Source organism: Gadus morhua, chromosome 11, assembly GCF_902167405.1.
Source record: "Gadus morhua chromosome 11, gadMor3.0, whole genome shotgun sequence".
Classification (NCBI taxonomy): domain Eukaryota; kingdom Metazoa; phylum Chordata; class Actinopteri; order Gadiformes; family Gadidae; genus Gadus; species Gadus morhua.
Genome location: NC_044058.1, coordinates 11723351 through 11735980, shown reverse-complemented (window position 1 = coordinate 11735980; position 12630 = coordinate 11723351). Strand labels below are relative to the sequence as shown.

The following is a 12630-nucleotide window of genomic DNA, read 5'->3' as shown; positions in this document are numbered from 1 at the left end:
CTGACCCCACCCCACCCTTCTGCACACACACCTATAGACCTGCCGTCTCGCTGCACATCTGCTGTCACACACAGGACACACTGACCTCACACCGACACACGCTCACTCACGCGCACACACAAACACACAGACGCACGCACGCAGTCACACACACTCGCTCATATCAAACGCGCGGACAGCGGTGCACACTTGTACTCGTGTTGGTTTTCTGGGACAATGTGCGTGCTTACATATGTGCTGTAGTTTACTCTTTTGTGTACTCTTTCGTCCCTCTCCCACTTTACACACACGCACACACACAAACACACACAAACAAACACAAACACATGTATTCGGGGGTGAGCCACCGCAAACCAGGGATGACATAGACTGTATATCAATCCACCTGAAAGGTTTATTTTTTAATTTATCCTTCGAGAGAGACATCGAGCGAGAGATGAAGAGAGAGAGAGAGAGAGAGCACGAGAGAGAGACATTCGACAGGCCTTGCTCTTACGCCAGGTAGCTTTTATACTATCCATTAAGAAAACACACCCGACTCACCAAAAACTAACCAGAAGAATCCCACCCTGGATCCTGACGTGGGGGTAGGCTCCGGTGGCGAGGGTTGAAGTCCAGCCCGTCCAACCAGCAAGCGGAGGTTCCCCCAAAGACCCCCAATCCCCCCCTCCCATGGTGTAGCACCTGCTCTCCAGAGGCCCGTGCTGGTAAACTTTTGACCCCCACAGATGTGTTGGCTGGCCTTAGACCGCCCCCTTGCCCTTATCTGTTTGCCCAGTTTGTGTGTGTGTCTGTGCGTATGTGTCTCAAACACACACCTTTAACCTCCAACGCAAGCCGACCACGTCTGTTGTGCGTGTGTGTGTGTGTGTGTGTGTGTGTGTGTACCCATCAACCATGTGGATGTGATCATTCACCACCACCACCTCGCCAGGACGTTGCTGTTGTGTAGGATTTGCTTTTGTTTTTTGTTGGGGGGCGTTTCCTCATTCGTTTTTGGTTTTGAGCATGTTTCCTTTTTTTTTGTGTGACTTGATGGTGTTGTGATGTTTTTCGTTTTGGTTTGGAGTATATGAAGACACTAAATGATGCTGGGATCCTGACTTCGCCCATCTCGGGAGTTGACTTGTACGTTTGCCAGACGACCCGCCTCCCCTCTCCGGCCACCGTCCAATCAGCAATCGGAACCATGTAAGTTAACTGTAAAGATAAAAATGGTTGTCATGGAAAAGAAGACTTAAATAGAAGACTATACATCTTGCATAGCTTGTATAGATACATAATCAGGGATATTTTCACTTATCTAGCCGAGCAGGATGAGCAGGTTGTGTGGGTGTGTGAGGGTGTGCACCCATTTCTTCCTAGCTGGCAGTTTTCCTAAAATGTCATGTTACATCGTACTGTTCAAAGCGCATAGTGTGTCCAATGACGTAAGGTCTAAACAGGAAATGGTCGATATCTGAAATGAAACAAAGTATATATCTGAATATATATACAGTATATATATATATATATATATGTATATATACAAGTACATTTTAAGAAATGTGCATGTAAGTAATTAAGGTGGTGAGCAGCTAGGAGACTACCCTTCATTAGTAGACCAATGGGAATGTATTAAACCTTTATTTATATATATACATATATGTATGTGTGTATATATATATATTTATATATATATATATATATATATATATATATATTCTGCCGGAGACTCAGCAAGTCTTTCTGTGTATATATCTGGTGTAATGTGTTGTGGCGCCAGGCCAGCAGAGGGGGCAATAGTGGCAGGATGGGAGAACTGAGGATGAGGCGTCACCATGGAAACTCAACTGTTTTTGAGTGAACAAGGCCAGGTCCTCTGTCACTGATGGAGCGCACTTTAACCCCGCCCACACCCCACACCCACACCACGATGTCCCCAGACACCCTACTGACTAACAAACACACACATTTGGACACACATTGATACAACTTTTCAATTTATATATGAATATAAATAAGTCCCATTTTGAGGAAGTGTCAGATGCGTAGTTGCAGAGTGTATAATGAATTAAAGCCATGTAATGTACATAGATAACCTTTCACCTTTCGCTGGTCACTTGTACTTTTAGATTCAGAGGAGCCAACTAAAAAAAGGAAGAACATTATATCACTACTAGTCAGGTTTGTTGACTATGAAGGATGTCACTTTTTGTGAATGTAGGAGTAATGTGATTTTATTTGTAATTTTTGTGGGTGGAGGAGGGGTTTAGACGGTCAAAAGTGCAAGTTTTTTGGTTTATACTAGTTTTCATAATCTTTTTTTCTACCCTCAAAAGCACTTTGTCTTGGAGCCAAGCAGATCCATCTGCTTGTTAAAAGCTCCGGAGGCATCAATGGGGATGGGTTTGTCGCTAAGCCAGAGGTACTCAGAGTAGATCCTGATCCTTTAATGACCAACACTACCTCCCCGAATACCCAACTTTATGACAAAATGGATTCCTTCTCATTGGAAATGCGTCTCGCCTCAAGCTGACACTGTCTGCCAGCCTAATCCTTAAGTGACACACAAACACACACATACACACACACACACACACACACTCACAAAGACAAACATATCTAGTTTCTACGTCCAGAAAATTGGAGTTTACTCCGATTTTTTACTCTTTTTTTTTATCTAGGGGTTTTGTTACTTATGTTGTGGCTGATTATTTTTTGATCACATAGATATTTTGTATCTGGAGCTCTCACTCACTGATTGCTTTTGGGGTTGTATCCCAGACCACCAAAATCAACACCAACTCATTAGTCATTACTCCATCAACTCCCCCCACCCCCCCGCTATATATTACTCCCTGGATAATCGGTTTGAGCCTCTCTCACCCCAGATGTTGTTCTTATAACTCCACATAACTCTCTCTATCTCTGTTTCTGTCTCTCGCTCTCTCTCTATTTAATTTACTCACTCACTCATACACACTGAGACTCTCACTCTTAAGTCTATATGAGTGTAGCCTACCGTCTGATTGACAGATTAATTAATTATGCCCAGTTTGGAAAGGCAAACTTTGACTGTTAGGCTTCTTTGCCCAGAGCTTTGATCAAAAAAAGATACATATATATTTTGACTCCCACCAACGTTTTTTTGGAAGTGGTAGCCTGGCTCTAGTTGGAAACTCAAGACGTGGTCTTGTTGAAATGAGGCGAGAACGGCCTCTGTTACAAAACGGACACAGCTAAGGTGTAATTTAGTTGGTGATGCTAGGGAACGCTGTAAGCCCAAGCGAGGTGTTGCACAAAGCCCTGGCACGTTTCTAAAAACAACACTAGGGGTCGCTCTAATTGCAGAGTAAGAAAAGACAATCTTCAGTTCAGGCTGACCGTCTAAAGTATTTCCTCATGTATAATGATGTTTAAAAGTCTTTGCTCACTTTCCAGTGTTAACTTGTGGTGAAGACGGTTCTATCTAGTCTGTTTTGATTCTAATTGTTCTCAGATAAGTGATACATATTATTTTATTCTTATTAATAACTACCAATATTATCAATATCCCACCCATCACTGTTGGTAAATTGTCATGGTATTGACAAGTTTATTTAATATTTCTTCTTTTTTTTTGTGTAGGTTAGACTTCTTGTATTATTTTAAGTTATTTTCTTTTTTTAATTATCAAAGATTTAGATAAATATATTTTTCGTTTCTGTTATCTTTTCTGTTTGGTTTTTCTTTTATATGGGTGTTACTAATATTGCACGATTTTTGTTTTATTTTTTAATGTCATGAAACAAACAACACAACTGTTGTGATATTAGTGCTTGTGTGGCTATGGACATAGGCGCTAAATACAAGTTTGATTTAGTTGACCAGTTTGATGCTGCAATTTTTTACTTCGATGTACCAACTAGACTACACTCGGTGGCAGGGGTTGGGCGCGCGACACAACACATCATATTTATTTCCGACCAGACACAATGATGTCAATGCATGGGTGTTCAATGAGAGTTAAGAGTTAAGAATGAGTCATGTTTTAGAACATCAAATGTAATATCACATACGTTACACACACATAACAGACACACCCGTACACCACACAAATAGATTTGAGAAGACAAAAGAATTTGAAACTTTTAAATAAATTATAGCTAATATATTGTGTTCGGCTAGTCGGCTTTTTCTTTGTTGTAAAGATATTTTTTGTTTTGTTTTTGGAGAATGATATACAACTTGTGTATATTTTCATAAATAAAGTATGCACTGATATGTTATTACAAATTCTATACTGCTTTTACAAAAAAAAGTGTTTGTTATTGTACCAAAGTATCCATTGGTCCTATTTTACCCTACCCTTTTGCGTATGTTTTACCGTATTTTATATATTAAATAGACAAGTTGACCTAAAGCGATGTTTGATTATGTGTGATTTGTAACATTTTATCCATATTTAATGGTTAGACATGCATTACTTATATTGACCACAGGGAGGGGCTCTAACATTTTGATAATGCCCACCAGTTCCCACTTTTCTTGCCCATGGAACTTGACTGTTGAGTTCAGTTTAGCATTTCTGTTAATTTTCTGCCAGTATATCAAATGATACAAATGAAGTTTTATTATATTATCCTTTTAGATGCAAATATGTGGATGGCTACATTTATTATCCTTTAATCGACTCAGCGTAGTCCAAATTATGAATGTTCACTTGTGAAAAGCAATGGGGCGACCATACAACGAGTGCAACTGACGAGGTCAGACTCTCAAAAAGTAGAAAGTACAAACATATGCTTTTATTGATCATAACAGTTGAATCAGATCGAAAGAGAGATCCAGTAGCTCAGGCATTGACATTTATTATCCTATAACTTCACTTCCCATCATAAAATCATTACATTGACAACATGAACAAAAAAATACTTCTCGTTCTGCTTTATCATCCCTAAATGTCAATCTTTACGGAATACAGACGCCACAATAGATCAGAAAAGCAGAAGCACATACATAAGTGGATACACACACAGACATACAAAACCAATGCCCGCTCTCTCTCGTTCTCTCTCTCTCTCTCTGGGGGAACATGGAGAGAGACCTGACGCCAGACCTGTGGAGCCCATGCCGTAAACTGGTGGGGTCAGGGGGGTGTGTGCAGGGGGGTGCTGCAGAGAGCTTCTGTCTAAGGCAGACACACACTCCTGACTCAAGTGATACTGAGGACCTAATAATAGGTCCCCACTAGGTGCCCTGCCCACTTCAGACACTGTGAGCACCTGCTTACGGGTCTTAAACTGGCGGTCAGATGGTTACAACATGTAAAACACCAATAAAAGGAAAATCCATTTATTAATGTGTCTGTAGTTGTGCCAATTTTTCCAACTCTGTGATGTTGAATATTTTTGCGGCGATTTCAATACTTCGTTAATTTAGACATATCCGAAATATGTGGAAAGCAAAAAAGTACAAAGAAGCTACACTCCGTGCTCCCGGTGTCGTACCAGCCGTATAGGTAAACGCCACTAACACGTCAGCACCACGCCCACTCGCTCTTTCTGAATTCTGCGGGGCCTCTAATATTCTGACATTTGCCTTCACACATACAGCCCCTCCAGTTATCCAGAGGAAAGGCAGTCTGTCTGTCTGTCTGTCTGTCTGTCTGTCTGTCTGTCTGTCTGTCTGTCTGTCTGTCTGTCTGTCTGTGTGTGTGTGTGTGTGTGTGTGTGTGTGTGTGTGTGTGTGTGTGTGTGTGTCTGTGTGTGTGTGTGTGTGTGTGTGTGTGTGTGTGTGTGTGTGTGTGTGTGTGTGTGTGTGTGTGTGTGTGTGTGTGTGTGTGTGTGTGTGTGTGTGTGTGTGTGTGTGTCAGGCGGTCATTGGGTCCATCAGGTCCACCAGACGAACAGTTCTCCAGTAATTTCATTAGCAGCATTTCCTGCCTGTGATCAGATCAGTATGTGGGCACGGCCAGCCCGATGCACCCCACTCCTCTCCCTACATTTGAGACACAGAGAGATGCATGATACATATGGAAAATAAATGGATAGATATGGATACATAGGGATTATAAGTATTTTGATTATAGATAGAAAGATTGAAGGAATACAAATAAGGGAAATCCTAGTGAATTTAAGCATTGTTCCTACATGAGGACTCATTAGTAGGCAATTCATAAACAATTATAAATATTAATAAGATAGAGATAAAGAAAATAAGATAAGATTTACAAAACAACTTGATGATTTACAAACTATGTTATGATTATTTCAGGAATTTGTAAACCATTGGTAATTTAGGTGACTTCACCTTTCGTGAGGGCTATAACATCTTACTACTAATTACATGGTATTGCAAGATGGAATGATACATTTATAATTGCTTAATTAGGCATAGATAGGCCTTCCTTTAGAGAAGCTCACAAAAGATACCAACGCTTTCTTATAGCTAATTCATGAATTGCAGCATCATTAAGTGTTTATAAAGCATTATTAACTAATTGTAAACATTTTATAAATCACTAACCTGTGCTTTATAGATTATCTATATAGATAGATAGATAGATGGATTGATTGATTGATGGATGGATGGATTGATTGATAGAAATGGATTACAGGTAGATGGATAGGCAGATATATGGATGGACGGATAGATATGAATGACTGACTGACTGACTGACTGACTGACTGACTGACAGACGGACAGACGGACAGACGGACGGACGTTGATTTCATGCACTGGTGCAACCTGTGGTTTGTTTTTAGCACTGACGCAACGGCTCGATGCGACCATGACGGGATTCTATGTATCTTTCCAAATTAAGATCATGTCGTCTGACACATCGGACATCAAGCGTGGGCCGGCTCCAGCCCGGCTGAGACAGCTGTCATGACTAGGCTATTCCTCATGCCTTCTCCAACAGCACCCAATGCCCATCCAAGCTTGTGACGGCAATGTTCATGGTTAGCATCGAATTGAGCAGCTTGGAAAGAGGTGTTAGCGCCGTGACTCGACAAGTAAATAAGAGCACACACATACAGACACACACACATTTACTCACATACATGCAGACGTGCCTATAACACACTCTCACACAAACATAATCTCACACACAAACACACACACACACACACACACACACACACACACACACACACTCTCTAAATGGTAATTAAGACATAAGGTCTGATACTGAGGCCATATGCCAGTTCTTTACCGTCCAGATTTTTTTGGTTGTCTTGCATTCATGCAGACATGTCCACCACCCCCCATATTGCGTTGCAAATTACCTTGGCTTCTCCCGCAATGGCCAATCCTTAGCTCTACACGTTGGTCTCTCCCAACACCTTTGTCGTAACTGCCCACGTTGTGATCGCTTTCAATAAGAATCCTTTATACCTAATGTCTCTCTGAAGATGCTTGGTCAATGCTTATTTCAAGAAATTATTTTTCATCACTCTATTATCCCCTATGAACTGGTAACCACGGCGATAGTTGTCTCCCGACACCAGCCAATCACAGAAGACCACATTAAGGCCCTGTCTGAAAATAAAGGGTGTAATTAAGTACAAATGGAAATGAAATATCAGCCCGCCTTCAAACATACTCCTTTTTGTATTAATTCGTTTTTTCTGTTTTATTATCAGTACAAGATGGTTGCTCAATCATCTTCTATCTTCCCTGAACAGTAGACTAGACAGGCAGTCTATTGGGAGCCCTGATGTCTGCCCAGTCATGCTGCTTCCCTCTGTCCCCGTGGATACAGCCGTCCCCTCATGGATGTATCTGCATACACAGTGCCGCCCGTTTCAATTTGACAAAGCTGCATTTCAAACAGCCACAAGTGGCAGCGGATGTGAATATTTTTGGATTTCCCAGATCTCCTGGTCATCAAAGAGGACTATTAGTGGATCATGATGCTGCTGAGGCTATTGTGCAATGCTTAAAAACACTGCTACCAGATTTGGCCTTTAGGAAATGTGTGCCATGGCCAGGAGGAGGAGTGTAGGGGCTTGCATGGTTCGGTTCCCGGGGGGGAGAGGTTCTGGGCAGCCATCGGTGTCTGAAATAGCCCCCATTGTCCAGTGAGCTGGCGAAATGAATGACCCAACGGGAGGGGGGAGGCGAGGCCATCCATTGTTCTGGTTGTTTGGTTCTCCCCCCCTACACACCCCTACCCTCTCGTGTCCTCCTCACCTCCTCTCCAGGCTTGTGTGGAGTCCTATGTGTTGGAGGAGGACGGCAATGTGGAGGCCTCTGCTCCGGCTTTTGTTGCCCCGCCCGGGGCCTCACTGGACTGAGAGGCTGCCAAATGTTTATGGCCCTTTCCCATGAACATACACACACACACGCACGCACATACACTGTTGTGTGATCTTCTCAAAAACAACCCCTGAGGAAGCAGATAAGGGTGTAGCTTATAGGAGTCTACTGATTTCCTTACCCTGAACGGTGAACAAAGTAGGCTCTGACATGTGAAGAAATCCTAAAGTGAAGGTTATGTTGAATGTGTTGTATTTGCTAGCTTATCTTATTTAGCTGGCACATCAACTAGCATTTCTTCTTGTCAGTTGTAACTTTATAATGTTACTGTACACTGTATGTTTCCCACAAAATAAGATTCTACTTGTGGTACTTGAGGCGGGAAGGGAGATAAATATTGTATACATTTTTTGTGTAGCATGTGTTCCTGCAGAGGAGACGATCGGGCAGCAGCAATCCTCTCTTGAGCCATCGTAGGTTCAACATTTCTACAAAGTAGGCAAATTACAAAATACCCGGCCATAACCCTAGAGTATTTAATTAATCACTCGTAATGTAATGGACCGTTACCTTGTATAAAATTATGGATTTCTCTGGGTTTGTACATTGTTGAAACATTTAGGATAATCTTATGCAACTCAACAAAATGTATAAAATAGGTCACGTTTTTTTTATATATTCTAATGTGGAAATATGAAGCCTTTAATTGCAACCAAACCAAAATCTATGTGCCTCATGGCACATAGATCTATAGCGACATTAGTGCTGCAAATATTCCTAGCGATTGTTTATGCAACAAATAGGACAGAAATATGCTGTATAATAACAAGGAAGTGCACAGTACCAGGCAAAGTCATAGAATGTTTCTTGAATCTACAGTTTATTCAAACAAATAAGTACCAAGGCAATGCCACACTTTATTAAGTATCTGCGTAGCTTAAGCAATAGAATGACATCAATTCCTCAAACATTAAAATGTTCCAATAGTATAGTTTTTAAAGCTATTGGGCTAAGCATTGCCCACAAGTCTGTTTAAAATAAACGAAACTTACTCCTTCGATACACCTTGAGACATGCACACAGGGCGGATGGTTGATTATAATGGAGTGTAATGGGCTGATTCCCTGCTAGAAATTCTAGCCTAGTCTTATTTCCTCAGAGACAGCGGATCCTTGACACCACGCCTCTGAGCTTTTGAATTTCCAGCCCTCATCTCAATCAGATTAGGCTGCGATCAATAAGACAAATGCTCAAAGGTAACCCTTTGCTCTGTCAATAGGTCTTTCACCCTTGGTAGCAATGAACAGGTTTCTTTGATTCAGCCCACAACAAAGACAGAACGATATACCTTGTTATTTTAGCAAGAGAAATGGTTGTTTTAACAGGAAATTAAATAACAGCATTATTACAGTTAAACAGCCAGAGCGATGGCAAACTTTAGTTGGACAGTAGCACCTAGCAGCAATATGTTTTCACACACTTCAATAGCACTGAATATGACTTGATCAACTGTTTCTTTATTGCTAAAGGATCCACTGAATACCTACTCCTCCCCAGAGGACCAGGAATGGCCCTCTTCTTCAGAGTCCTCTGAATGAGTCAGGCCCTCCTCAGCGGCATCCTTGCATTCATACAGCTTCCTCTCTGAGGACCTCTGCTCAAACTCTCCCTTGGTAACCTGGCTTGTAGCCATGCCCCCCTCCATCCTTGAGATCCCCATCGCTACATGCTGTTCGTCTAAACTACCCAAAACTAGGTTGTCACCTTGGCTGTGGTTCGGACTAACTTCCCCAGTGGCTTCTTGAAAGGAAGATTTTGGTTGATAGTTGGCACCCGTCAACACAGAAGAACCCAAGAAATCTGCATCTACATCTGAGCTGGAGAAACTGTGAAGGTCTTTTTCGATTTTATAATTTGTCATTATAGATTCTGTTGAGCTCTTTACCTGAAGAATATCCCTCTCGTCTTGCATGGCTTCAGGGAAATCCAAATTGCTTTCAGTTGTGGCTTCCACATTCTCACACCTTTCACCTGCTGCAAACTGACCAGTAGCCTCAGCAGGGTTCCCTATACCTTCCCATTTCACTATCTGTGCAGCTACTGAACAAACCTCTTGGTCTGTATCAACATCCACAGAATGCTTTGGAGGAGCTTCAGATTCCTCCACAGTTTCAGCCTTGTGTAGCTCATGATAGACCGTTGCCTCTACCAAGGCATCTTGAAGGTCTGAAGTTCCCTGCTCGGTGGAAATGGGTGGTCGGTATGGGCTATCATTGGGGGACTCATCTCCTGAGCCGTTTGATAGCTCCATAACACAGTCATCGATGATCTCCTGGCCATCAAACCCCTCATTGAAGTCAATTGCAACAGATTCATCGTCTGTTACAATGGCCGCATTACTATCGTTGTTTTCTGTGATCAGAGTATTCCTGGCTTCCTCATCCTCATCCTGAATGTATTGGGTGTCATCAAGGAACAGCTGCTCATTGGGCCTATCGTTTGTGGCGCTGGTTGAAAGAAGTTCCTGGTGCGCCTTCATGCTATGCTCTACACGGATAAACATTTCCTCTCCGATTGTCTCGCCGACCCCTTGTGGTTTGGCTTCCTGGATGGACGTTGCTATCTCACTCTTGCTAGCCTGATGCTTTGCAAAGTGTGCAGTATATGTGGTGGTGGACAAGCCCTCCAACTCTAGCTCCACTAGTCTGTCCACATTCTCTAAATCTTCACTGTAATCCATATTCACATTCGAGTATTTCTTGGGTATCACCCGCTGGGTGAGGTCTTCTGTCTCCTCATCTGAATGCTCTCGGCCGTCTTTCATAATCATTTGAACTTGTTCCTTTTCCTCTTCACAATCTGTTCTCAATGTGGCATGCTCCTTTGTAACAACATCCTGGTCGTCACCGTGAGCATAGCTCATGTCGTAGCCCACTTTCTCTGCGTCCTCGTCCGTCTCTTCGCACAGATCGTCCATGGTTCCAAATCTCTTTGACTTGCCGTCACTCCAGGTTCCACTTCCTGTTCCTCCAGCCTCCATCTTGTCTTCCCCATCGCTCGATTCCAGATCATCACAGTGTGAGGCCTGGTTGTTTCCGTCAGCCTCATCGCTCTTGTACTGGATCAGGGGTCGGGTGTCGGCCAACGTATTGTCCTGTGCGTAACTGTCACTCTCAACCTCCGTCCTCCATGATACAGACACATTCTGAGAGTCCTCATCCTCTTCATCCTCTTCCTCATTGTTTACATTTTCTTGCCCTTGCTCCAAAAGTGGGATCTGGTCTTGATTGGTGTCGCTGAATTGTGTCCCAGTGGGTGTAACAATCAAGCTTGAATGAACATCTTCTTCCGTAAAGGCAACTACATTCACTTTTGCCACTTCTTGCTGCCCTGGCTCCCTTGCTGACATATCTTCCGGTTCTGCATGTCGGGTGTCCATTTCCAAGCTCTGTTCTTTCTTCAGCTCCGCCTTTCTCTCTATGACACTATCCCAGGTGTCCATTTCTTCTCCGTCAGGGTACAGCTTATCTTCACTCTCGCTTTGAACCTTGCGGAGCAGCGAGCCATCTGCATGGATGCCTGCGGCATTCTCCTCTGGGTTGAAGACCACCTGGTCGAAGATACTTGCCTCAGGCTCTCCCTCGGAAGCTAGGTCGCTTGTGTTGGATCCCACTCTTGGCTCGTACACTGCTTCGGCCTCAGAGTCTGAGGTATCCCCTAATGCCTGCCCTGGCTCCACCCAAGCATCAAAAGGAGTGGGCTTTGAATAATTTTCCCTATTCTTGTCCAAGAAAGGTGCTGATCTCTCTTCTGTGTCAACACGATATATGGCTTTTTCTTTTATGGGAATTTGCCAATGTTTTTCCTCAGCATTGAAAGCAGGTTTAAAAGTGTTCAATCCGGACTCCACCTTACAGCTGATCATCGAGTGCATGACGGGACTCTCCATAGTTGGTTGATGAACCAAAGATTCCTCAAGGGCCTCCTGCTCATTGGGAGGAGACAGGGGCTCGGCGTAGGTCACCTCCTCGTGCACCTCCTGGTGCCTGAAGTGCTCCTCTGTGCCGTTCCGCTGTATCTTTGGATACAAGGTCACACTTGTGACACACTTCTCTGGGTTCCTGTCGTCGACCAGACCCCCGGCCGAGGATGTTGTGTTGTGTTGTTTTGGGGGGGTTCTGTCCCACACGGAGGATCTAGGCAGCCCGCAGGAGGTTTTAGTGGTAACAGGGGATCTTGATTTATCGTGCACTCCATTGAAAGATGAGCGTTGACTGGCATAGTGCCTGGGTGCAGACACCTGTGTGCGGTAATTGCTCCTCATACCTTTTTGTCTTGAATCTGTGGAGGAGAAGGACAGAGCCAAGTACAACATAGATTGAGGATTAAAACACATATATTGTA

General features: G+C 43.1%; 1 protein-coding gene across 1 annotated transcript in view; it reads right to left on the bottom strand.

Moving 5' to 3' along the window:
* Positions 1-9079: 9079 nt before the first annotated feature.
* Positions 9080-12630, bottom strand: part of nes (nestin) — an 8400-nt gene continuing 4849 nt past the window's right edge. Inside the window, exon 4 of the mRNA XM_030370971.1 lies at positions 9080-12567. Within this exon, the coding sequence (XP_030226831.1) occupies positions 9770-12567 (2798 nt within the window). The 3' untranslated portion in view covers positions 9080-9769. The remainder of the gene's footprint in view (positions 12568-12630) is intronic.